This window comes from Rana temporaria, chromosome 8 (assembly GCF_905171775.1).
Source record: "Rana temporaria chromosome 8, aRanTem1.1, whole genome shotgun sequence".
Classification (NCBI taxonomy): domain Eukaryota; kingdom Metazoa; phylum Chordata; class Amphibia; order Anura; family Ranidae; genus Rana; species Rana temporaria.
In genome coordinates this window covers 89,335,563-89,362,336 of record NC_053496.1, presented here as the reverse complement: position 1 = coordinate 89,362,336, position 26,774 = coordinate 89,335,563, and the positions used below count along the sequence as shown (strand labels likewise).

Genomic DNA, 26,774 nt, shown 5'->3' with positions numbered 1-26,774 from the left:
CCTTACGCTAAAGACGCCGTACGGAAACTCTGTAACTTGTGTACGCAGGGCCCGCGCAACATTGTGAATCTGTGTTAGTATGCAATTTGCATACTATACACTGAGCACAATGGGAGCGCCCCCTAGCGGTCATCGCAAGAATGCAGCCTAAAATCTGCGTGGCATAAGAGTCTTATGCCACGCAGATTTTAGGCTGCAGTCGGCGTTACGATGTTCCTGAATCAGGAGCATTCGTAACGCCGGAGCAAGTCAGCAATTGCGCTGCATAACTATGGTTACGCAGGCGCAATTGCTCTCTGAATCCGGGCCACTGTATTTTAAAATATCCTAACTCGGTTTGCGAGTGTCGTCTCGCCAAACTAGCAGGATTCAGGCCAAAGCGGTGTGCAGTACCGCGTTTGGCCTGAGGTGGGAGGGGGGCGCCGATCGCCTCAGTTCGGAAATGCACAGAAAGGCCCGAGGACAGCGGGCACGTGGAGTTGCGAACACGCATGAGCTCATCCTTAAAAGTCAAGTTATAAATGTGGTTGGAATTTGGTCCCAGCCAGATCCTGGATGTGTTTCTGTCCTATGATCAGTCTTCCAGCGCCAGGTGTGAATCATATGAAAGCTGCTGCAGAAATATTTATAAACCACGCCCATGTGGCCACACCCACTTTAACTAGCCACACCCATGCGCATTCCACCCTTATAAGAGATCTCACTGCCAGGTATAAGAGTGGGGTTAATGTTTGATTAGTTGCAGTGCAGGTTTATGTATGCTATCGTACTAAGGGGCGGGGCAAGACAAGGCCTCGCCGTCTAGGGGGTGGAACTCCACGTTAGCTGACCAGCGTTCTACTAGCGTAGCGCGCCGACCGATTTAACGCACATGCGCACTCTGGGATCAGTCAGCTGGGTGGGCGTTCCCGGATCAATACATCACGCGGTTACCGGGTCAGCTGACAGGTCACGCGGTTCTCGTGGCATCAGGCGGAGCCCGCCCCCGGTGTCACGTGACGGCGGCGGGTGGAGCTGCTCGGTTGATGCGGAGGGATCGGTCCTTGGTGTGAACATGGTGAGTGTACGGGTACATGTGGAGGAAGAGGGCGGAAGGGAAAGGCATGGCGGCGGCGGCCGCTGCTGGAGAAGCGTTTATATGAGGCGGGAGGTGTCAGGGCCTAGCAGTGCGGGACATCCGGCTGGACCTGTCATTACTTCATTCACATCTGTCTGACAACTCCACACCAACTTCTACAAGGAGCTCCGTACGGGGCAGGGATAGGCCTGGGCTCGGCATGGGGGCCTGTGGCCTGCCAGGGTCAGGGAGAGGGCGGGCTGTGCAGGCTCTGGAAGTTCCTCAGTGCCAATGTATGGAGACTGCTATGAGCCAGGCTTCTCCTAGGGGACACAACAACCTCCCTGAGGATCCAACTTTGTTATTGAGATTCATTGGCTCACAGCAGGCTCTTTATTTGTAAACAAAGTCCTCTAGCTGACCATGTAATGTATAAGTGTGGTGGCAGCTGGGAGGGTGCACCAATCTATGACCGATTGCACATGCACTGGTACCGAGCTGTCACAGGCAGCACCCGCTCTCTGCTGGCGACCCGGGCTCCCAATCATGTCATCACATTTCAGCCAATCACTGGGATCCTTTGATCAGGAAGTCTTTACCTCCTTCTGGCATTAGGATTCAGCTATGTATGTAAACCCCAACAGTATGGTTCTCTTATTGGTTCTCTTCTCGGTGTGTTAAAGCCGAAATAATTTGTGAATACTCCTGTTTGATCTACTGACTACCAGTCTTCAGGCCTCTTCATTGGCTGGTGGGGGAATGACATCACTCCTTTGCAGGAGCTGGTCGTCCCGGGAATGTAAGCTGAGCTGCCCAATGCGCAGGAGCTGGTCGTCCCGGGAATGTAAGCTGAGCTGCCCAATGCGCAGGAGCTGGTCGTCCTGGCACTGTAGGCTGAGCTGCCCAATGTGCAGGAGCTGGTCGTCCCTGGAATGTAGGCTGAGCTGCCCAATGCGCAGGAGCTGGTCGTCCTGGCACTGTAGGCTGAGCTGCCCAATGCGCAGGAGCTGGTCGTCCCTGGAATGTAGGCTGAGCTGCCCAATGCGCAGGAGCTGGTCGTCCTGGCACTGTAGGCTGAGCTGCCCAATGCGCAGGAGCTGGTCGTCCCTGGAATGTAAGCTGAGCTGCCCAATGCGCAGGAGCTGGTCGTCCCGGGAATGTAAGCTGAGCTGCCCAATGCGCAGGAGCTGGTCGTCCCTGGAATGTAAGCTGAGCTGCCCAATGCGCAGGAGCTGGTCGTCCTGGAAATGTAAGCTGAGCTGCCCAATGTGCAGGAGCTGGTCGCCCTGGCATTGTAAGCTTAGCTGCCCAATGCACAGGAGCTGGTCGTCCTGGCACTGTAAGCTGAGCTGCCCAATGCGCAGGAGCTGGTCGTCCCGGGAATGTAAGCTGAGCTGCCCAATGCGCAGGAGCTGGTCGTCCCGGGAATGTAAGCTGAGCTGCCCAATGCGCAGGAGCTGGTCGTCCCGGGAATGTAAGCTGAGCTGCCCAATGCGCAGGAGCTGGTCGTCCCGGGAATGTAAGCTGAGCTGCCCAATGCGCAGGAGCTGGTCGTCCCGGGAATGTAAGCTGAGCTGCCCAATGCGCAGGAGCTGGTCGTCCCGGGAATGTAAGCTGAGCTGCCCAATGCGCAGGAGCTGGTCGTCCCGGGAATGTAAGCTGAGCTGCCCAATGCGCAGGAGCTGGTCGTCCCTGGAATGTAAGCTGAGCTGCCCAATGCGCAGGAGCTGGTCGTCCCTGGAATGTAAGCTGAGCTGCCCAATGCGCAGGAGCTGGTCGTCCCTGGAATGTAAGCTGAGCTGCCCAATGCGCAGGAGCTGGTCGTCCCTGGAATGTAAGCTGAGCTGCCCAATGCGCAGGAGCTGGTCGTCCCTGGAATGTAAGCTGAGCTGCCCAATGCGCAGGAGCTGGTCGTCCTGGGAATGTAAGCTGAGCTGCCCAATGCGCAGGAGCTGGTCGTCCCTAATGTGTCTGGCTCCACCCCCAAAGCTTAGTCATGGGGACCCCTCAGGTGGTGGAGGGGCCAGGACTGCTGGTGTGGGGCACTAAAAGAGGATTGGGACTGTTCCGTAAAAAAAAAAAAAAAATTATTTATTATTATTTCAACTTTTAGAACCCCCTTAATGTGGCCACCACATCTAAGGGCCAGTAAGCTGCAATGCTTTCAAGGCATCTTGGGCAAACAGGCAGTGAAGCCTTCTGCTTCATACTGTGCATGCATGAGTCCTGCAATCTTCTGAACTTTCTGAATGGTCAATCTGACAAGTAGGAGGGGCTGGACATTGTCATAGATACTCATAGCAGTCTGAGCAGAAAGTGGGAGTCAAAACCAGGTACCCGTTACCCGTTGGAGCTCTGCTTTAAGGATCCATTCACACAGAACACGGTATGGGAAAGACCCATTTACGGGAACGCGATGCTCTTGTTAGACGCACACCATAACTGCACCCGGAGGCATCTAATGAATGCAGCACGTTTGTGGCCACCAAACTTCATAGTATCGCAGTATCATACAGTTTGATGCAGGGCTGTTTTTAGGTTTCTCTTGCTGTACTTTTCAGAATTCCTGTGCATTTGGCAGTCCATTGAAATAATGGGCTGTCAAAAATTGAATGCTCAAACAAGTTGTGTATCTGCCCAGAGAAGGTGATCACACGGCCAAAATAAGCATCCTTATCTTTGTGTAACCATTTGTGACTGGAGCCCAATGGCATATTTACAGGTGTCTGAGGGTGCACTAACACTGGGACTGTGCCATCGATCAATTACCCATCCCCTCTGCACCCACATTGAACTATACGGATGTGTTGTGGGCACACTTATATTAACCACTGCGTAAACTGTTGGCGCTATATAAATCCTGTATGATGATAATTTAACTAGTGATCCTTGCTTCAATCCATAGTCATCCATGGAGACTTCTGTGCTCCCGCAGTTTGCACTCACACTGAGGCAAACTGTTTTAAACTCCAGTAACCAATGCCAGGGGATACCCTCCTTCAAGAGGTCCAAGGTGTGGTTTGGAGAACCCGCTGCACAGACCAGCCCAAGGGGGTGAGCCGCACCTAGGACCAGTTAAAATTGCTAGTGAGTGCAACCCTAAAATGCCCCATATAACTTCTAGTTTTGTACACAGCCGTATAGGAAGCAATGGAGCCGTGCATGTCTGTAGTGTGTAATCGCATATAAATGTGTGGAAACTCCATGTAAATGTGTCAGATTTGTTCATTCACATCTACACGCCAGTATTTTAGGCATGTACTTTACGCAGCAAGAACCTGCATTCCAGGCAGAAAATGTGCGTATACCAGTGTAAATGAAGCTTTCCTGCCTGGGATATACTTCTACTGGTGGTTGGATTTACTGAAAAACATAAACCTTCCACAATATTGCAGTAAGAAGTGAATGTGATGGGGGGGGGGGGGGTAGAAGCACAGATCGTGATGTAAATGGGAGATCAGGACGTTTACTGGCTACAAACGCACAGATTGTGGCCTGACCCTGCTAACTAAAGGCAGTTGGCAGCTCCTGATATAACACAAATATGTATTCTGGTGTTCTCGCAGTCAGCAGTACCCTATTGCATCAAGCTGTATGCAACTTCCCGTGCCCTCATATGCTCCTACTGTGTTCTCATTTGTCATCTTGGCTTTTATCTAACTTGTGTAAATAAAATTTGCATGTATTTGTAAAAGAGGCATGCTACAAGTTGTATGAATGGATCACAACAGCTAGCTGGCAGGTCTCTGATTATGAAAGCTAGCTGAACCCTAATGCATGTCAATTAGGACAACACCCATGTATTATAGCAGATTTGACCTTCAGGCATTAAATGGAAATTATAAAGCGGTACTAAAGGCTAAACCTTTTCCTCTACCTTCATGTATTCATAGCATTACTGTAACAAACACCCCAGTACATTCACCCCCAAAATCCCATAACACCCTGCTGTCCGTTCTCCAAACTTCTTCTTTTTTTTTTTTGTTCTTAATGAACACACAGCCTCAGCGTCTGTGGCTAGCTGAAGTAGACACCCATAGACATACAGGAGAGGAATCGCAGCAGCTTGGGCAACATCCAGGAAAACAAATACAAACTTCCCATGGGGAGCCGCATGCAAACTTCAAAAACAACAGTACTGATGTCAGCGGACGCATTATTAACCCCCTGGCACTGGTATCAGCGGACGCATTATTAACACTGCACACCGACCACTCACCACCAGGGTACAGAGCCCAGCACATCAGGGCACAATCGGTACATCAGTGTTTACTTGAGCTACGAGTAAGCATCACATGATGTGAAACATGTCGGCCACCTTTTTCCTTTTGTTCACTTCTTTTTGACTGCATCGCTTTGGTTGTTTTGTGTATTTTATTTGTATAATAAAGACATCGTTTTAAGGAGTGCGGCAGCCCAGGACCTTTTTCTATCCATCAGGGTTTACTTGTCGTTTTCTTCAAATGCAGAGTAGCGCAGCATCTGTCATAAGTTCACGTCTCTCTCATGTCACGCTGCTGCTCCCCAGCGGCCCCTCCTCTCTTGTCCATCCCAGATGATGTCACAAGCAAATGGGGATGGGCGAGAAGAGGAGGGGCCACCCGGGAGCAGCAGCGTGACATGAGAGAGAAGTGAACTTATGACAGATGCTTCCTGCGCTACTCTGCATGCATCTCAATCTACCCCTCGCCCTGTCTGCGGGCAAATTATAACCGGTCCGCAGGCCGGTACTTTGAGAGCCCTGCTGTAGGTGATTTTTGACATGATCCCACTTATGCTGGACATGCACATATATCAATTTTCGGAGGAAAATATTCATATGAAAAATATTTGTACATTCGCTGAATGAAAATGTCTGAAATATCACAACTTTTTTTTTTTTTTTTTTAAGTAAATGAAAACCGCATACATACACTGTCTGAAAACTTCTTGGTCAAAGGAATTTTCAATTGAATGATTAATTCAATAATTTGTACCTCCATTGTCAAGGGTCGGGTTCCCCAATGTAAACACTACACTGTTAACATTTTGTGATTGGTCATCAGTGATTACATGCTGTCTACTTGGAGGGGAATTTACAACGGCTGGAGCAGCGGTGCATGGCTGCCAGTCGGCTTTCATTTTTACAGGCTAAGTTCATAAAAGTACATAAACACAAAATGCACATCTTTTTGCAATTAAAAAAAAAAAAAAAGTGCATTTATTATTTTTGTAAACAGGAGCCTGGGAAACGATGCTCCTGCAAACACTGCTGACAGTTCTGTTGCCCGTACCTGTGTATGGGCTGTCATTGCGAAACTGTAGCACATCAGCTGCAGTGGATGATGGTACTTGTAGTTTATTCAATCACAGGACACTGAATGAATGAAGCGGCTGTGTGAGTGGAGCCCCCGCATAGCTGCACTGCTTTAAAAAAAGTGACTCTGCTGACTTTCATCATCCAATCATGTGCACGCAAAAATTTTACATGTATACAAAAAAAAGTATACATATGCATTTTTATATGTATACTCCCTTTTTTTTCCTCTCTCCTTGCACATGATTGCAAAGTGAAGGTCTACCTCATTTACTAAGCTCTGGAGAAACTGCAGTTTTCAAAGTGCAGTTTATTTGCCTTTAGTAAATTAACCCCATTGTCCACTCCCTACAGTTATTCTCCACCATGCCATATGTGTGGAAAGTCATCAGTCCATATTCCATAGATCTTGGAAACCAGGCTCCAAAAAGTACATCAATATGAAAAGTCTCATATGAGGGTACAGGTAACTGGGTCTGAGAGATTGGCTCAAAGCCCACAGGCCATAACCCATATATAAACTTGCTGTAAATTAGAGCTGCTCGATTCTGGGAAAAATGAGAATCGTGATTCTTTTGCATACAAAATTTTTTTTTATGTAAAGTTATTTTCAACACAAAACGGAGCTTCTGTGCTTAAATACAGTATATGTAAATCTGACGGACTGTTTACATGTTACATTTTAACCTGCTGACCTTACATTAGAGGTTGACCGATATGGGTTTTTCTCTGGCCGATGCCGATATTTGGAAATCCGGGTGGCCGTTTTTTGCAGCCGATATTTTAGGGCGTTTTTTTTTTTTTTCTTCAAAAAACCTAGGGTGGAGAGGTGGGGGAGGAGATAATTGTTTAGGGTGGAGAGGTGGGGTGCAGCCTGTCGGTGCCACATTAGGCTGCACCAGTTCGCACTATCAGTGCCCACCAGTGCATCACATCAGTGCCCACCAGTGCAGCCCAATGTTATTCACTGCCACCTCATCAATGCCCACCAGCGGAGCGCTCCATTCCATCTCCTAGCCTAGCGCAAGAAAGCTCCATTCGTCCCTGGCCCTGACGTGCTGCCCCGCCTCTGCCTACAATCCCCCAGAATGCAGAGCGGGCCGGTAACAGCCAATTGGCGGCCGCCGCTTCCGACATCCTCCACTCTGAAAAAAAACGTCCCCTGACGTGCTGTGCGCCCTGCCTCTGCCTACAAACCCCAGAATGCAGCGCGGGCCGGCAGTTAACGGCCCGCACTGCATTCTGGGGTTTGTAGGCAGAGGCAGGGCGCGCAGCACGTCGGGGGACTTTTTTTTTTTTTACAGTGGAGGATGTCGGCAGAGGCGGCCGTCGATTGGCTGTTACCTGCCCGCTGGTTCGCTGCCAACTTCCTAAACTTAAAAAAAAAAAAAAAAAAAAGTCAGCAGATAGCGGCAGGCAGGCGGAAGAATTCCACCCAGCACACTCCTACCTCAGATCCCAGACAATCGGCCTATTTTTCATAATAATCGGCCGATGCTGATATCTTTAAAAAGGCAAAATATCGGCCGACCGATATATCGGTCGACCTCTACCTTACATGCTTGCTAATGTGAAAGAACAGCTCTGACTTTCACATTTAACTAAATGTGAAAATCAGAGGTGTTCTGTCACATTAGCAAGCATGTAAGGTTTGCTGCTGCTTTTAAAATGTAACATGTAAACAGTCTGTCAGATTTACATATACTGTATTTAACCATATAAGCTCAGTTTTTGTGTTGAAAATAACTGAAATTTAAAACTCTGTTGTAAGAAGATGTCCGCTTGCCCCCTTTTCACTAACATTACTGTGCAGGAGTGTGGGGTGGAGCAAGATGGTGGTGACAAAACGTCACTTCCTGATGAGACAGCCGCCGCCGGGTGTACCAAGATGGCTGCCGCGGACTTTCCTTTGGCCGCACCCGAAAATCGCGGGTCAGCAGGCCTGGAGATCGTGCAGAGTGTGAATCGATATCTTTTCGCGATTAATCGTGCAGCTCTACTGTTAATCCTCAATGGTCGTATGCCCATTGTGTTGTAGAAGCTCCACCTACTGTGCGAATATGTGCCCAGATGCAAGCAATATATAGGGTGAATGATGAGCCAAATGCCAAGCACACAGCATAGGTAGTACTATATCAAGTAAGATGGTGCGGAGGCTTCACTCACTATGCCGGTATGGACACTGGTATGAATGCAGTACATAGGTGGAAGCAATGGGCAAGCAGGATCCAATATAAAGCACAGTAATCGCAGAACCAAATAGGAATAATGATCCCAGTATAGAAGCCTTGCTAAGCCATTCATGGATGGCAGATCCAAATATACTTCTCAGTCTATGCAATTCAGCTCAGTGAAACGCCAAGATCGTGGCGAGGAGGGAATGGTACCCGGTGGAGGACCACGCACCCTTTCGGTATCTGCTGTGTGTTGTGTTTTTTTTTTTTTTTTTCTGTTCCTGAGGGAAACATTTACCCTTCTTATTTGTCCTGGTGACTATTTGTAGTCATAGAAAAAAAAAAATCTGACACTTACTTTTTTTTTTTTTTTATTTGCCATTTGAACTGAAATAGAGGGGAGATTTTCCATAGGGGACACTTGTTTTGGTGACAGCTGTCTTACAATTATGTCTGCCTGAAAAACAAATGCAGACCTGATCAGAAAGCCCACCTGAAAGTGGCCTAATAGGGAGTTTTTTATAATTTTTGACAGATTAGCTCATCGCTTAGTAGGAGGTGAGGTGGAATTTCTCTAATAGACAAAAAAAACAAGCAGGGGTTTTAAGGCCCCTTCCACACGGGGACGAATCCGCTTGCAGCGGTCTGCTACCTCAGCGGGAGATCTGTCCGCTGAGCTGGCGGATGACAGGTCCCTCTCCACTGAGTGGGGAGGGGCTTGTCCAGCGCTGCTGTCTCCTATGGAGAGATCGGACAGCACGTATGTTCTTTCATCATATTTCGCCCGATCTGATCTACCATGGAGGATGGCGACGTATCGCCATCCGTCCAAATTTTACAATTTTTATCGGATGTCAGCGGACATGTCACCCCTTACATCCAACACTCCATAGAGATGTATGGAGCAGCCTTTCGGGTCCACCGAAAAAACTGAAAGGCCTGACCGTGTGAAAGGGGCCTTGGTCTTCCTTATATAACTGTACTGATTTATGTGTTGGTTTTCTAAATACCAACACACTGGAAACATATAATGTGAAAGTCATGGTTCCAGATCTTGTGCAGAAGGAGTTGCATTTTGTTGTTTTTTTCTCATCTGAGCAGGTAGATATCTATCAATGCAATCCAGAGAAGACAAAGCTAATCTTCTTATTAATCTAAATGTTATTTTGTGTTTACTGGTCTTTGCTAGTACTTGTATTTCATGCAGAATAAGAATAGATGGGTAGTGCATGCTGAGTGTGTATAGTACTGACCACTTGACTCTGATTGTAATGACTTGCATTTTTTATTTATTTTTTATCTGCACGCTTGAACAACTCTTATCCAGATGAGTCCTCTTTTAATGTTCACAATTTTATTTATTTTCTACAGAGCTTTCTAAGTGGTTTCTTTGGTCCGATTTGTGAGATTGAAGTTGTATTGAATGATGCAGAAACCAGGAAGCTGTCTGAGATTAAAACGGAAGAAGGAAAACTAGAAAAGCACTATTTGTTCTACGATGGTGAATCTGTAGCAGGAAAGGTAAAGTTTTTTGTGTTTTAGTTTTTTGTGTTTTACACTGAATTCTACACTTTTTATGTAGTTTCCCTATAATGTAACCTTATAGTGCTGCTGTGTGGGTTTTTTTAATTTATTTTTTGCAAAGCATGCAGTTAACCATAATGCATTGCACTTGTGGGAGTAAGTTCCTGTTTTCTCTGCTGATTTGTCATGGACTGTAAATGTATGCTCATCAGTATTTGCTCATCTGTCTAGGTCAATATTGTCTTCAGACAGCCTGGTAAAAGACTAGAACATCAAGGAATTCGCATTGAATTTGTCGGCCAAATCGGTAACGAGCCCCTTTCCTTTTTTTTTTTTTTTTTATATGATTCTGCATAATGTGGACATTTTTATTTATATGTATATAACCCTGCAATAGAAGAAAACTTGTCTCTCCGGCTGACCATGTCTCCTACGCTCCCTTTTGGTTCTTGAGGCAGCCTCAGCCCGTCTCGGCAGTCTGTTAGACCCCTTTCACACTGGGGCGTTTTTGCGCTAAAAATAGCTCCTCTCAAGCCACCCCAGTGTGAAAGCCCAAGTGCTTTCACACTGGGGCAGCGCGCTTGCAGAACAGGGGGGGGGGGGGGAAGTCCACCGCTCTTAAACCCCTGCCATTGAAATTAATGGGCAGCGCTGCCAAAGTGCAGCGGTACTTTGCAGCTGCTTTTAACCCTTTATTCGGCCACTAGCAGGGGTTAAAAGTCCCCCGCATACGGCCAAAAAGAGATGCTATAACAGCGCCTATAAAACTAGCAGTGCTTTAGCGCCAACGCCCCCCTGCCCCAGTGTGAAATTAGCCTAAAGTTCCATCGGCATTCAACACTCCTATGATTGTCAGATGCCTGTGTTTTGTGCCTCATGCTGTTTCATTCTTGAAGTTTTTTACATCACTGCGGAGTCTTGTAGTGACTTTGGGGTTGATGGAAGAAGCTCGGTGCACAGTTGAGAACACAGGTATCCAACACTCCTGACAAAGGGTGCAGTGCTAAAACAGAAGGAATGTATGAGACATGGTCTGCCAGAGTGGCGAGTGTTAACTCTTCTACTGCAGGGAACTTTTGTTTGCGAACGTTTAGCTTCTAATCTTTGTGCGTTTTCAAGCATGCTACTGGCATGCTGTAAATTGTCTAAAATATTGTAATGAGGTGTTTGGTGTTTCCTTAAATTATTTTGTAATGAAGTGTAAAAGCCAAAACTTAATTTTGTCTTTTTCTTATAGTTTTTTAGTAGGGCTGATTAATAACGCACATACAGATCCAACTACTTTTAGCTGATCTCCTTGCAGGCTGATTCCCAGTGCAGCTACCAACAACTGGAAAAATGGATAGCAGGATACAAAAAACACACAAAGGCAGCGCTCGATAGGAATAGCATTAAAACTTTTATAGTCTTCAAGTAGGTAACCAAATAAATATTGCACTGGAGATAAAATCGATGAAGCTACATAAACTGTAAAAATGGTGCGAGTAATTCCAAACGGTACCAAAAGCAGTCATTAAAACATGTAGCTAAGTATGATATTGGTATAAAAATGTGTACAACGATGCCACTGCTGAATCCAGATGAGGAGAGGTTAACATCAGTCCGTCGGCATGTAGATGTCCCATGAAGGGAACTATCACAACTCCCAGTGGATGGTTGTAGAATCCCAGGTTGATAGAGGGAAGTGTAACAGCCCTTGCATGTGGCAGATAGTAAGGTCCCGCCGGCATGCAGATATGAAGGCACAGCAAAGGAGCCCTTCAGATGGACACGGCAAGCCTTGCCGGTGTCCGTGACGTTACTGGATCTTGATCTTTGATCGATCAAAAGAATTAAAGATTAATCGATTAATTAAAAGTAAATTTGCACAGCCCTATTTTTTTTGAGATAAGGTGGGATATAAAGCCTGTGTGTGTGGTTTTTATTTTCTACTTTGTCCTAATGACCATTGACTTATAATTAGAACAAGAATAGAGGGTAAATCTTCCAATGGGGGCATTTGTGCCAGTGACAAATGTCGTCTGAGGCTTTTCCTCACTTCTGTTGCGTGTAGGGGACAGGAAGTGAAAAGTAATCTTAATGGGGCACAGAAAACAAAAATATTGCGTGCATTTACCTTTTTTACTTCCTCTTCTTTTTTTAAACCATTTTGTGGCTAAACATGGCCTAGTGGGAATGTCTTGCCCACTGTAGCAGCCCTACTTGGATTACAGTGTTTCTATAGGCTGCATTTACTTTACTATAGTGATTAAAGGCAATATAAAGACAGAGAACACAGTACAGTAGAATTTGGGGCACCTGCAGTATGACCATCATTGTGTTCAGCTGTAGGTTGTGGCAGTAATATGTTTGACTGAAAGGAGTGCACCTGCAGATCCAGAGGTAAGTAACCAGATTGTGTGTGTGTGTGTGTGTGTGTGTGTTTTCATCATGCCTACCTCCATCCAGCAGTAAAGGTGGAACTATAGGCAAAATCGAAAATGACATCTATGTTGTAGTCTGTTAATGGCATTAACGATATTACCTGTTGATCCTTCCTGTTTAGTCCGTAATTTTTTCAAATTTCTTTACTACACCAAGCTGTCCAGTAAATGTGGTAGAGGTCTATGAAACGCCATTTAACACACTGACAAGAGTGCTTACAGTGGTCAGCTTTCATTCATCTAATTAAAACCTTTATCCTAAAAGGGGGAAAAACAAACTTTCTGTAACTTCTCCAAGCAGCTAACGCTATGCTTTTATACATGTTGACTGTATTGTTTAAGGGTGGCTATGTTACTTTTCCATAGGTACAGTGGAGGCCTTGGTATAACCACCCTTAGCCGTTTTAGGTTCACTCTTTACTGATGTTCTGGGCTGCCATTCATTCTTAGGGCTCTTTCACATGGAACGGCTCAGCGGGGATTCCTCTGTAAATCCCCGCTGAGCTGTCGGCGGACAGGGCGGTCCCCGCACACTGTGCAGAGACCGCCCTGTCTCTCTTCCGCTCTCCCCTATGGGGAATCGGATGAATACGGACCGTGTGTCTGTATTCATCCGATCCGTTCCGCCGGACGGAAGAAAAATAGGGGTTTCTTCGTCCGCAAAAGCGGATCTTTGCGGACGTTAGCGGATGCATAGGGATACATTACAAGTCCGTAAACGGACTTGTAATAAACGGACCGTTTGTCCGTATGTGTGAAAGGGCCCTTACTCCTTAGTGCCAGGACTTGGCTCTGCCGATAACTGTGCTGGGAGCGTGCAGGGCGTGTGCTCTCAGCACAGCTGTTTTTGCAATGTTACACGCAAATATGCGGCTGCTCTTCTCCAAGTCCCACCCACAGAGAGGCCGCATATTTGCGTGCTGTAGGCACCAAGAAGTTAATGACGCCCCCACGCATCTCAACTTGCAGCATGTTTGTGGGTGCGGGAACCATAGGCAAATTGCATAGTGCAAAACCACCATGCTATTTCCCTGCAGGCGCATGTTTTTTGTTTTTGTTTTTGTTTTGCAGGAAACACAGGCACAGCAGTCCACTCAAATGAATAGGCTGCCGTGCCCATGACAACCTGCACAAGTGTGAACCTAACACAGGAAGTGTGCTACTGGCTGGATAACCAGATGAGCAAAACCCTAAAAAATAAAACTAATGCAGCTTTTGGGTTAAAATACACCTTTTTAAATTTTAGTGTTCTGTGCTTTTTAACTATTTTTTTTAAATTCTGTTTTTGTAGAAAAAGTCTTGCAAAATTTATACTTTTTTTTTTTTTTTTTTTTTTTTTTTTTTTTCTATTCTAGAACTTTTTAATGATAAAAGTAATACACACGAGTTTGTCAACCTTGTCAAAGAATTGGCTTTACCTGGGGAGCTGACGCAAAGCAGAAGTTATGACTTTGAATTCATGCAAGTTGAGAAGCCTTATGAATCCTACATAGGTTCAAATGTTCGGTTGAGGTATGCGTCCTTATAAATATACATTTTTCTTACTGGTTTCTCTTCACTCACTTTAATGTTTGTTCTTACTTGGCACTTGTATTATTATAAACATGATTTTGTTTTGAAGGTACTTTCTTAAAGTCACAATAGTGAGGCGCCTTTCAGACTTGGTGAAAGAGTATGATCTGATTGTTCACCAACTCGCTACATATCCAGATGTCAATAACTCCATCAAAATGGAAGTTGGAATTGAAGACTGTTTGCACATAGAATTTGAATACAATAAATCGAAGTAAGTATTTAGGCTACTGGGGCTAAAGCCTAGTACACACCATCCGTTATTTTTTTAATTTATTTTTTTCAACCCAGCGGGTTGAACAAAAATAAACTGAGCCAATGTAATGTTGGTACACAGATCTCCCCCGCTTAGCTATTGTGTTCTGACAGGGGAACGCCCTCCCTCCAAGAGGACACTCCAGTCAGCTGATTGGGAGCCAGTCAGCTGCTGGTTTTTCAGCATGCTCGCCCGACAAGCCAGCCCGGCTGCCATACACACAGACCGAATATATTGTTATTATTTTTTTTTATTGAACCGGCCATTGTCAGCTGGAATTCTGCCCGTGTGTACTTGGCTTAAGGATAGGTATATACTCAAAGGGAGCATAACAAAGGCTTATTGTGTGAAAATGCCAATTGAATAGGGACAAAACTCAATTTAGCACCTCTGTACAGATCCCCCTAAGTCCAGCCAGGTGCTAGACCAGGGATATGCAATTAGCGGACCTCCAGCTGTTGCAGAACTACAAGTCCCATGAGGCATTGCAAGATTATGACGGCCACAAGCAGGACATCCAGAGGCATGATGGGACTTGTAGTTTTACAACAGGTGGAGGTCCGCTAATTGCATATGCCTGGGGCTAGACCTTCCAGCATGAATGTATTGTTCCTCTGGTCCTTCTCTGCTGTGGCTGTTGCCATTTTAATCAGCAACAGCTGTGTCCTATACTACATAGATTACATGTTTGGGTGAGAAATCTGCACTGCAAATGTGTAACCTCTTTTTAAATGTACTGGCCTTGTGTATGTACATGTAAGCCGGTGTGCGTATGTGTGGGGTTTAGATGAAACCTACTTGCTTTTCGGGAAATGATGCTGCTATTTTTCTAACCCTGCAAAATCTTTTGGAGTCTGTGAATTCAGTCAGTGTCTTCTACAGAGTGATCTTTTGTTAAGCTTTTCTCTGGATGGTTTATACCGGGACATTTGTTATAGGAATGCTTTTGTGAAATGTTGGTATAACTGAGGACATTTATTTCTTGGTGTTTTCCATCTTTTTCCCAGATACCACTTAAAAGATGTTATTGTGGGAAAGATCTACTTCCTATTGGTCAGAATAAAAATCCAACATATGGAATTACAGTTAATAAAAAAGGAAATTACTGGAATAGGTAAAGGGCTTCTTTGTTTGTGTGTTTTTGGTGTGGTGTTTTTTTTTTTTTTTTTTTTTCCCATTAAACAGTTGATAATTCATAGTTTTCATTTGTACATGATTAAAATCAGACCAATAAAATCTAACACATGCTAATTATATGGTCAATTGTGTGTTTTACATAAACCGTGATGACGTGGTATCTGTTCCTGACGTGTTTTGCTGATTAGGGCTTCTTCAGGGTCTTTAAACTACTGATATGTAGGCTAAATTAAAAGACAAAATATTCAATCATTGATATAATTATACAATACAGATCATTACGTTTCATATCCAGATGCCAAATTGTTTTTATTATTCACTCTGTCCAGCCATTCCATGCTTGCCCAATTGGCCGCCTATGGTCTCCAACCAAGCCGTCTGCACAGTTTAGGAAAGTTAAGCTGGACAAATATCCATAAAGTGAATATTGGTATCTGGATATAGAAATGCCAGCCATGCAGGCTTAAATAGCCTAGTTACATACTCGCACAATGGGGGTTATTTACAAAGTGCAAATCCACTTTGCACAGCAAGTGCACTTGAAGTGCAGTCACTGTAGATCTGAGGGGGACATGCAAGGAATATAAAAAAACATTTTAGCTTGCACATGATTGGATGATAAAATCGGCAGAGGTTCCACTCATTTCAGATCTACCCCTCAGATTTACAGTGACTGCGCTTTCAGTGCACTTGCAGTGAAAAGTGGATGTAAATGTACATGCTGTACCTTTTACCCAGCTTCTTTATGGCAGGGGGTGATGTCGCCACTCTTCTGCCATGATCCTTTGGAGCAGCCCAAATCTCCATGATGATGCAGCATGGTACAGAATCCTCTTTTAGCAGTATTTTGGCTACTCTGCATTTCCTAGTATCTCTCCAGGAGGATGTCAAGATCATCCTTGCCTAGGTGCTGCTGTGGAATGGGAAGGTGCATCTGAAAGCAAAAATAAGATATAAAATGGGGGGGGGGGGGGTCACCGCTCCAGGTGGATGTGTGGAAATGGCACTCTCCTCAAAGTGGAAGCAACAGGTGCAGGCTAAGCATATAGCAGTTAGAGGGAAGGTCTGGACAGCCGCATTCCAATAAAAATGCTTTTATTGTGCAAAATGACAAAAGTACAGACCACAGCAGGATAAAAAAATTACGTGTTTCATACTCAAGAACTGTTGAGAGTGTGAAATGCGTTAGTTTTTTTATCCTGTTCCCTGCTGTGGTTTGTACTTTTGCACAATGAGGCTTCATTTCCACTGGCGTTTTTACAGCCACTTTTCTGAGCTTTTTTACAGCTTAAAAACGCCTGTCCATGTTATTCTATGGCATCATGCCCACATAGACGTTTTTGAGCTGCAAATGGAATAGGCGTTTTTGAGCTGTAAAAAAAACGCAGGACCAGGGCGTTCTGAAGCTCCAGAGTAGAGCTGTAAAAACGTCAGACATTAAAAAACGCGCAAAAACGCTTAAAAACGCGACCGCTGCATTTTTAAAGCTGCAGCTCACAAAAATTTTTTTTTTTTTTTTTTTTTTTCAAAATAAACATGGACAGGCGTTTTTAAGCTGTAAAAAAGCCTAACAGTGGCTGTAAAAACGCCAGTGGAAATGAAGCCTAAATGTGTTTTTATTGGAGTGCGGCTGTCCAGGATATAAAATGGATAGATGTTAAGCCCACATTCACAAAGCAGGAATCGCTTAATTCAATGGCTCCTCCAGGCAAGGTTAGACAAATTGAAGTGGAGTTGGGACATTTTTAGGTGAAGGTGAAAACGAATGTTTTCTTGCACGGACGGCAGCAATAGGATGGACCCAGCCTAGTTAAGGGCCAGTTCACACTAAACGCAGTTCCGTGCATGCACAGTGTTTTCCATGTATTCCAATGGCTCTAGTTCACACCATGAAGTCTTTTTTCGGTGCAGAAACTGACTGTATTAGTGCAGAAAAAAACGGAACTGCATCTGGTGTGAACTGGCCCGAATTGTTTTGCTGCATTGGCTGTAATGTACAGCTCTATGTTCAAAGTGTGTTTTTAGCCAAGTGTAAAGGAAATATTTGCATCCCCCCCTTTCTCTTTTTTTTTTTTTTTTTTTTTTTTTTTTTTTTGTGTGTGTGTATACATCAATAAGGTAATCCTGGGAATCTCAAGTCTTCTTAACTAAAAAGCATGGTGCTGCTCTTTTACACAAGTTCATTAACACAGGAAGAAGGCTTTTGGCAAACATGGCTAAATAAATTCTATGGCTAGTTGGCTGCTGTTGGTGGTACCGGAATCTACGCCTGTATCACAAAACCTCTTAATTTTGCCAATCAAACAAAAATTGGGTTTTTAATGACCTAGGTCGGGGGCTGCTGTAGTAGTCAGTGGGGACCCAACCACTATTGTTAATGAGCTCTAATTTGACAGGTGACGGATTCCCCCTCCTTTTTAGAATCTGCTTTTTATCCAGATATCATTTACAGCAGCTGTCAGAGGATTATTGAAACTACAGTATGAAGAGCTGGTCTCTATTAGGCAGAAACCCCTGTAGGGAAAAATATTGTGGTCGATTGTTTTATGGGGATCATGCATGAAAATTCTATTTGGGTCCCTGTCAATGAGTGTTTGGTTGCATCTTACCAAAGATATGCACAAGTTTGAAGCAGCTGAAATGCAGGTCAAAGTATTTATTGTTCTAAATTATCTCAAAGCTTTTCAAACTGAAGCCGACGCAAGCCCCAAGCCTATGAACACAGGAATGATATATTTTATTTTTCAGGTCCTAGTACTACAACTGAAACAGAAACTGTTGCAAAATATGAAATTATGGATGGGGCACCTGTAAAAGGTAATTCTTTAATTGTTTATTACTTGTGAATAAACTTTTTTTTAAAGTTATGTGGATTTTAAAGGGCCACTGTTTTTCCTAACATGAACCAAAGATCTTTTCTTGTGACTTACTGTACAGTCACAATATGCTGATTGTTGCCCAGTATATAGGTAAAAGCTATAGTCACTGTTATGGACATGGGCCATACTTCACAAGCCCAAACAAACTTTTTAGAGGGTTCCAGCTCCCACTTCCTCCCAGGGCGCCGGAAGGAAGTTCACTACCTCTCTAGGCAATCGTCTAGGACACGTCGCAGGTCCCAGATGATTGCTCGGCCAGTCATGGTGTGCAGGGCGTCTCGAGCATACGCAGTGCTTGCCCGGCTGTGAAGCCACAGCCGGGCGCCCACATTTGATAATGCCGGCGCTGTGGAGAGGAAGGGGGAGAGGAGCTTTGTTCCCCCCGCATTGCTGGACCCTGGGACAGGTAAGTGTCCGATTATTGAAAGTCAGCAGCTGCAGTAATTGTATCTGCTGACTTTTAATAATTGCTTTTATTTTTTTAAGTAGGAACTCCGCTTTAACCATTTTTCACCCTTCTCCCCTTTTTTTTATATGGTCTTGCAAAAAAAAAAAAAATACTTTTTCTCATTTTAAAAACCATGATACAAGCATACCCCACATTAATTGCACAATGGGGTTTATTTTACTATAGCTGGAGAGTGCAAAATCGTGTAAGTTCCGTCAAACACTAATGCCCTGTACACACGATCACTTTTTGTGATGAAATAAAATGACATTTTTAAAAATGTCATTTAAAATGATCGTGTGTGGCGAAAACGTCGTTTTATGTCTTCTGAAAAACGACCAAAAAAAAATTGGAACATGCTTCAATTTTTTATGTCATTTTTTAAAATGTCATTTTTTGTGTCATAAAAAATGATCGTGTGTGGGCAAAAACGACGTTTTAAACCCGCACATGCCCAGAAGCAAGTTTTGAGATGGGAGGTAAAACTACCATTCATAATGGAGTCAGCACATTCATCACGCTGTAACAGACAAAAAAGCACGAATCGTCTTTTACTAACAAGTAACCAGCTAAAAGCAGCCTCAAGGCGAATAGAACTTCCCCTTTAGAGTGCCGTCACTTTGTTCATAATTTTTCAAAAACCATGGTGTGTGAGCAACATCATTTTTAATGATGAAGTTGGAAAATGTCTTTTTTTTTTTTTTTTTTTTTTTTTTTTCATGATAAAAAATGGCATTTGTTTTCATCACAAAAAGTGATCGTGTGTACAGGGCATAACTCTACTTAAATCCACTCCATCCCCATTTTAAGCCTATTCCATCTACTCTGTGAAAGTAGAGGAGGGACAGCTGACAATGGATGCTCCATAGTAATTCTATGGGTGACGTTATTGGCGATCTCTCCTCTTCACTGAAGCAGGCACTGGTACCTGATCATGTGAATGGAGTGCCCTCAGTATAGGCAAGTATACAGATCTTTCCTTTTACAGGATAGATGGCATAGGGGTGGGAGTAAATTATAATTAAGTTAGTGTTTAGACTGAACTTCCACTTTAAGTAATGGCAAAGTTATTACTGTACAAAAAGGCCAATAGTGAAAATTTTAAAAATTGCTGTGGTCCATAGGGGGGTATACAGGTGTGAGAGCCAAAATGTCATATATTGAACTACTTTGATGGCAAATGCAACCATAGAAGTGAAAATATAAGTGTAATGCCACGCTAGACCGTCCAGCATCAAGCAGCAGCTAGTATGACAATGTTGCAATAAAGAATGAACTAAAAATAGTGCAGCGCTTGCAATTTAAAGTGTACAGGGGCCTTATAATATGTCCTAACTGCACAATGTGAACAACGTAAAACTATAACCAAAAATAAATAAATACACAGTGCTTGTGACACTTATGAGGTGATGGCTGTAAAGTCTATATGTGAAATAAAACAAACAAATAAGTCCACACATCCCTTGATGGGGCTTCTATGGAATGTTCATAACTTCACTTGGACATCCAAAATAGGTGAAATAGAGAGCAATTGAAAGTGAATAATACACCACCAATAAGGTAAAAGCTTACCAGATGGTTTGAACTCAAAAAGACATGCGTCCTATGAGTCACACGTGCTTGTGTTGGCAGACGCTAGAAAATGGGAACATCGATCCTTCCTTTTTTTTTTTTTTTTTTTTTCTCGGAAAGGAGAGACTGCCTTTAACGTAGACTGGTTGGAAGGGTCATTGCATTCTTTTATTAGCAGTATTTCTTTTTTTGTTACCACATGTTTACTCTTCCACAGTATACCCTGGAGTATTAGTAATGCTAATGATGTTCTCTACTGATTGTATGTTTTTGAAAAGTTACCCTTTTATTGTATGTGCTGCATTCCATTAAATAAAAATGTAAATAAAAAAAAAATACACCAATGGTCAATGGAATAGTACTCTCCGTAAGAGTTATTTCATATGAAGAAAAGGACAGGTTCTCCCATATGTGTGTGTATAATTAAAGGAAGGAGAACATAAAACATTAAATATAGTGTAAAAAAAAAACAAAAAAACTCACATTTCAGGAGAATAAATGGCGCTTAATGGTACAATTGTGGCGGCAGTGGTGCTCACCTTGATGCGTTTTGTCTACATAGACATCTGGGGTGAGGTCTATAGATGAAACCCGTCGACATAAGTGCCAAAATCTGTTAAAAGGGAAGTATGGGATTGGGTACTTTTTTTTTTTTTTTTTTTTTTTTTTTTTTTTTTTTTTTTTTTTTTTTATTATTATTTATTTAGTTTGTTACATGTATGTATGTATGTATTTATGTGTGTGTGGGGGGGGGGGGGGTACACCCCTCACATATTTTTGTCAATATTTTATTATATCTTTTCATGTGATGACACTTTGCTACAATGTAAAGTAGTGAGTGTACAGCTTGTGTAAATGTGCTTTCCCCTCAAAAATAACACAACATACAGCCATTAATGTGTAAACTGCTGGCAACAAAATTGAGTATATCGCAAAGTGTCAATATTTTGTGTGGCCACCATTTATTTTCCAGCACTAACTTGAAGGGTTTGTAAAGGAATTTTTTTTTTTTTTATTATTATCTTAATAGCTTCCTTTTACCTTAAAGCAGTGCTGTTTTCATGTCCTCATTCGTTTTTTTGCTCTCAAGTTGCTGTAATTCTTTGTTCTGGACACTTCCTGGTTGTCTGTTTCCTGATAACCACAGTACTGGGAGCTTTCTCTCTGTGGTCACTAGTCAAGGAGGTGTGATTACCGTGTGTCTAAAACCCCTCAACACCAATCAGTTTCGTTTTCTAAACCATCTCTGCCCTGTATTGGCTCTGTACAGCAGAGGCAGGAAACAACATGCAAAAACGAAACTAGAAACTACAGGTACATTATATGATTGATTTTTATCTTTAATCGTTTTTAAAAGCAATGAGTTAACTATTATGTCTCTATACCCTGTAAACAGTAATTTCAGCAAAAAAAAAATGTTTTTATTTACAACTCCTTTAAAAGGGGGTTGTAAAGGTTTGTTTTATTTTCTAAATAGGTTTCTTTAAACTAGTGCATTGTTGGTTCACTTACCTTTTCCTTAGATTTCCCTTCTAAATGTGTTTTTTTTTTTTTTTTTTCTTTGTCTGAATTTCTCACTTCCTGTTCCTCCTCAGTAAGCTGTTCCGGCTGACTAACCCCCAGATGATGGGGGCAAGCTTACAGGAAGTGAGAAATTCAGACAAAAAAAACATATAGAAGGAAAAGGTAAGTGAACCAACAATGCACTAGCTTAAAGGAACCTATTTAAAAAAAAAAAAACTAACCTTTACAACCCCCTTTAACCCTCTTGGGTATGGAGGTTGCCACTGGAGTCCTTCTATTCCTCCATCACAGAACTGGTGGATATTGGAGACCTTGCGCTCCTCCAGCTTCCATTTGAGGATGCCCCACAGATGCTCAATAGGGTTTAGGTCTGAAGACATGCTTGGCAAGTTATCACCTTTTATCTTCAGCTTCTTTAACAAGGCAGTGGTTGTCCTTGGTGTGTTTGGGGTCGTTATGTTGGATTACTGCCCTGCGGCCCAGTCTCTGAAAGGGAGGGGATCATGCTCTGCTTCAGTATGTCACAGTACATGTTGGCATTCATGGATCCCTCAATGCACTGTAGCTCCCCAGTGCCGGCAGCACTCATGCAGCCCCAGACCATGACACTCCCACCACCATGCTTGACTGTAGGCAAGACACACTTGTGTTTGTACTCCTCACCTGGTTGCCACCACACACCCCTTGACACCATCTGAGCCGAATACGTTTATCTTGGTCTCATCACACCACAGAATATGTTTCCAGTAATTCATGTCCTTAGTCTGCTTGTCTTCGGCAAGCTGTTTGCAGGCTTTCTTGTGCAACATCTTTTAGAAGAGGCTTCATTCTGGGACGTCAGCCATGCAGACCAATTTGATGCAGTGTGCTGCATATGGTCTGGGCACTGACAGACTGACCCTTCAACCTCTGCAGCAATACTGGCAGCATTCTTGAGTCTCTTTCCCAAAGACATTCTCTGGATATGAAGTGGAGCACGTGCACTTGACTTCTTTGGTCGACCATGGCGAGGCCTGTTCTATGTAGAACATGTCCTGTTAAACTGCTGTATGGTCTTGGCCACCGTACTGCAGCTTAGTTTCAGGGTCTTGGCAATAGCTTATAGTCTAGGCCATCTTTATGTAGAGCAACAGTTCCTTTTTTTTTTTTCTTTTTTTTTTCTTTTTTTCAGATCCTCAGAGTTCTTTGCCATGTTGAACTTCCAGTGACCAGTATGAGAGTGAGAACGATGACACCAAATTTAACACACCTGAGACTTTGTAACACGAACACGTTACATGACACTGGGGAGCGAAAATGGCTAATCTGGCCCAATTTGGACATTTTCACTTAGGGGTGTACTCACTTTTGTTGCCAGTGGTTTAGACATGAATGGCTGCGTGTTGCGTTATTTTGAGGGGACAGCAAATTTACACTGTTATACAAGCTGTACACTCACTATGTTACATTTTAGCAAAGTGTCATTTCTTCAGTGTTGTCACATGAAAAGAAAAATATTTACAAAAATGTGAGGGGTGTACTCACTTTTGTGTGTGTGTGTGTAATATATATATATATATATATATATATATATATATATATATATATATATATATATATATATATATATATATATATATATATATATACGTATGTGTGTATTACGCTCTCGCTCCAGCTGTCCTCTGCACTGAGAACTGAGCAATCAAATTCTTATTGCTTAGTTCTCCCTTCTGCTCTGAGCAGAGAATAGTGACTGTCAGTCACCAGCTCTTTGCTCCTCCAGTGCTCAGTCTCCAAGCGGCTTACTGAGAGGCTTGGACAGCTGCTGTTAAAGACATCTGGGTATATCCTGACCGTAAAGTCGGGATCAATCCAGAGCCTGGACTAGGGGAGCGGGCGGAAAAAGGGTCACAGGAGTGCAGAACAAACTGCATTCCTGTGATTTTAAATCTTCAGATTTGATAGATGGCAGGATCATCTAATTATTGGGCTTTTTTTTTTTTTAATGGCGATCATTTTGTTTAACATATTATAGCTTGCAGCATTGTAAGAGGCACGACTTTTGTATTTCAATTTAATTCTAATTGTGTTTTACAATATTGTTTAGGAGAGTCTATTCCCATCCGGTTGTTTCTGGCTGGTTATGACCCCACACCCACAATGAGAGATGTGAACAAGAAGTTTTCTGTGCGCTATTTTTTGAACTTGGTCCTTGTCGATGAGGAGGACAGAAGATATTTCAAACAACAGGTAAAGTTTGGTGTTTAATGATGACTTTTGTACTGTTTAAGCTTTAAAAGGAAGTATTTACATCTGAGGTTTCTTTGGATTCATGAAAGCTACCACAGGGTCAGGGACCATAGTTCTGTTTTAGGGCAGTTGTATGACCTGGGGGAAAAAACAAAACAAAAAAACTTGAAAGGCATAATGAGCTAGTAGGTACTGCAAACTAGCTCATTATGAAATACTTACGTTAGAGACCACTAAAGTATAATGGAGAGGCTGTGGGAGGTTGGTCTTGCAACCTGGAGGGGAGCCTGTGGGATTAGAGCAGGGATCCTCAAACTACGGCCCTCCAGCTGTTGCGGAACTACAAATCCCATGAGGCATTGTAAATCTCTGACATTCACAGACATGACTGAGCATGATGGGAATTGTAGTTCCTGAACACCTGGAGGGCCGTAGTTTGAGGACCCATGGATTAGAGGATCGCGTAAGTAAACAAGCATTTGACACTTGCAGTACCATTGCAAGGGAGCATTTTTCTTTCCCTTGAGTTAAGTGTTAAAGTGGTTGTAAACCCACTTTTTTGACTTTTACCTATAGGTAAGCCTATAAAAAGGCTTTACCTGTAGGTAAGGAGAATATCTCCTAAACCTGCATGGTTTAGGAGATATTCCCCTTGCAATGCGCCGCGGCGCATGCGCAGGGGGGATTTACGGCGAAAGGACCGGCAGCTGCCGGACCTTGCAGAGTTTTAAATCCCCCGCGCGCGGGAGTGACGTCATCGCCGCTCCAGCCAATCGCAGCGCTGGAGCGGCGATACCCGGAAGACACGCCGAGGCAAGATGAAATCTCGCTCGGCGTGGACCAGGTAAGTGCTACACACCTCGTTCCGAAGTAAGTATTTCATAATGAGCTAATATGCGGTGCATATTGGCTCATTATGACTTTTGCCTTACAGGGAAAAAAAATAAAATGCAACATGTACCTTATTTGGTGTGGTTAGTGTGTAAAGCTGACCATTCAAATGAGGGGACATCTTGCAGAACAAACATTAAAGCGGGGGTTCTCCCTAAAACATTTTTTTTTTTTTCTAGCATCTCATTTAGCATAGTAGCGTGAGCTACAGTATGCCTTTATATATTTTTTTGGCGCCGTACTCGCTCTGTAATCGCATAGTAAGAGTTTCAGGGGAATGGGCGTTCCTATTCAGAGGGCTCGTGATTGACGGCCGGCTATGGCGCTTCACCGAAATAGGTGTTTTGCTCTTCACGGCGCCTGCGCAGTCAGCTCCGATGTCTGTGCGCAGGCGCCGTATAGCGCCGGGAAGAGCTGAGACCTACTCCGGCTATCTTCGGGGAGCGTGACGTGCCATAGCCGGCCGTCAATCATCTTCCCTCTGGATAGGAACGCCCATTCCCCGCGGGGAGTCGGAATCTTCACTATAGGATTACACAGTGAGTACGGGGCAAAAAAAATAAAGGCATACTGTAGCTTGCGCTACTATGCTGAATTTAATGCTATAATGTTGTTACTGAGGGTGAACCACCACTTTAACGTGTCAAAACGCAAGTCTGCTAACATCCGAACAATAGTAAAGCGGAGCGTAAAGTGCAATCAGACCCCTACAACAAGGCTACAGAATTTGAGTAATTACACTGATAATGGTCATCGCTGGTCTTTTGGCGAGTATAAAAGGAGCAGGGAGAATGAGGCAACTACAGCATATGTGTAACTGCACCACTTGTAGGGTTTTAATCTTTCATGCAGTATCTAACGCAATAAATGTTTTGCTGTTCTCATTTAAATAGGAGATCATTTTGTGGAGGAAAGCACCTGAAAAAATCAGGAAAAGAACCAATTTCCACCAACGCTATGATCCCAATGATCCGCAAGCATCAGCTGACCAGCAGCCAGAGATTTAGGAGTTTGAATAGCCCACGAGATGAAGGACAGAACCAGATAGAACAAGGCCAAATCTCCCACTGTTTACCTTCATCTGACACTGCTGTTCATTATACTACACTAAACATTCTGCGGGTCTGTATGTAATTCCACTTGTACATATATAAATACCAAGTGCTTTTGCCGAAACACTGGACCTTTCTCAAACTAGCATTTTATATATAACTTTTAATTTTGGGATTCTGCATTGAACATGCATCAAGCTAAAACAGGTGTCTCACTTTATTTTCATGCATGTTAGGCTGATGTAAATGAAAACGAGAGCCTTAATATTGTGTCTCTTATCCACTTGCATCATTCATTTTGCTGGAATTCCATCTTTATTTTGTTTTGAACAGACAGGTTTTGCATCACTGTGAATCATCCCAAAATTCCTAAGATTCACTTTGGAAATGAAGGCTTTATTAAACATTTTGAAGACCTCACACTGTGTGTTCATTTTATTTAAAGCTTGTCTGAGTCACACGTGCCACTTTTTTTTTTCTTTCTATCCTTCTTTCTTTTTTTTTTCTTTTTTTATTGTAGATAGTGATGAAATGGGCTTACTCATATAAAATACATTTTGTGTCTTAAGACAGTAGTTCTAATTACTGTATGTATAACAGCCACTGGGTTTAGAGTTGCCACATTTAAAGGTGAACCTAATATCTAATCCAGCGCCATCCATATGTAGCGTGTACCTCCCCAGATGCTTGCAGGTCATGACCTTCCTCTGGAAAGGCCTGCGTTTCTATGGCTTCAC

At 43.4% G+C, this 26,774-nt stretch overlaps 1 protein-coding gene across 1 annotated transcript; it reads left to right on the top strand.

Annotated features, from left to right (window-relative positions):
- The first annotated feature begins 856 nt into the window (after window positions 1–856).
- VPS26A (VPS26, retromer complex component A) lies at window positions 857–26,457 on the top strand. Its single transcript, XM_040362189.1, has 9 exons — window positions 857–1,057; window positions 9,899–10,048; window positions 10,283–10,358; window positions 13,830–13,986; window positions 14,096–14,260; window positions 15,310–15,416; window positions 18,188–18,256; window positions 23,952–24,094; window positions 25,879–26,457. Exons 1-9 carry the CDS (start codon window positions 872–874, stop codon window positions 25,990–25,992), a joined length of 1,167 nt encoding a protein of 388 aa, XP_040218123.1. The 5' UTR covers window positions 857–871; the 3' UTR covers window positions 25,993–26,457.
- The last annotated feature ends 317 nt before the right edge of the window (window positions 26,458–26,774 follow it).

Excerpts from the sequence above, each read along its gene's own strand:
- VPS26A (XM_040362189.1), top strand. The coding sequence starts at position 872 with ATGCGCACTCTGGGATCAGTCAGCTGGGTGGGCGTTCCCGGATCAATA. Across the intron at positions 10,049-10,282 it reads GTGAATCTGTAGCAGGAAAG|GTCAATATTGTCTTCAGACA; the intron begins GTAAAGTTTTTT and ends TCATCTGTCTAG. Across the intron at positions 10,359-13,829 it reads TGAATTTGTCGGCCAAATCG|AACTTTTTAATGATAAAAGT; the intron begins GTAACGAGCCCC and ends TTTCTATTCTAG.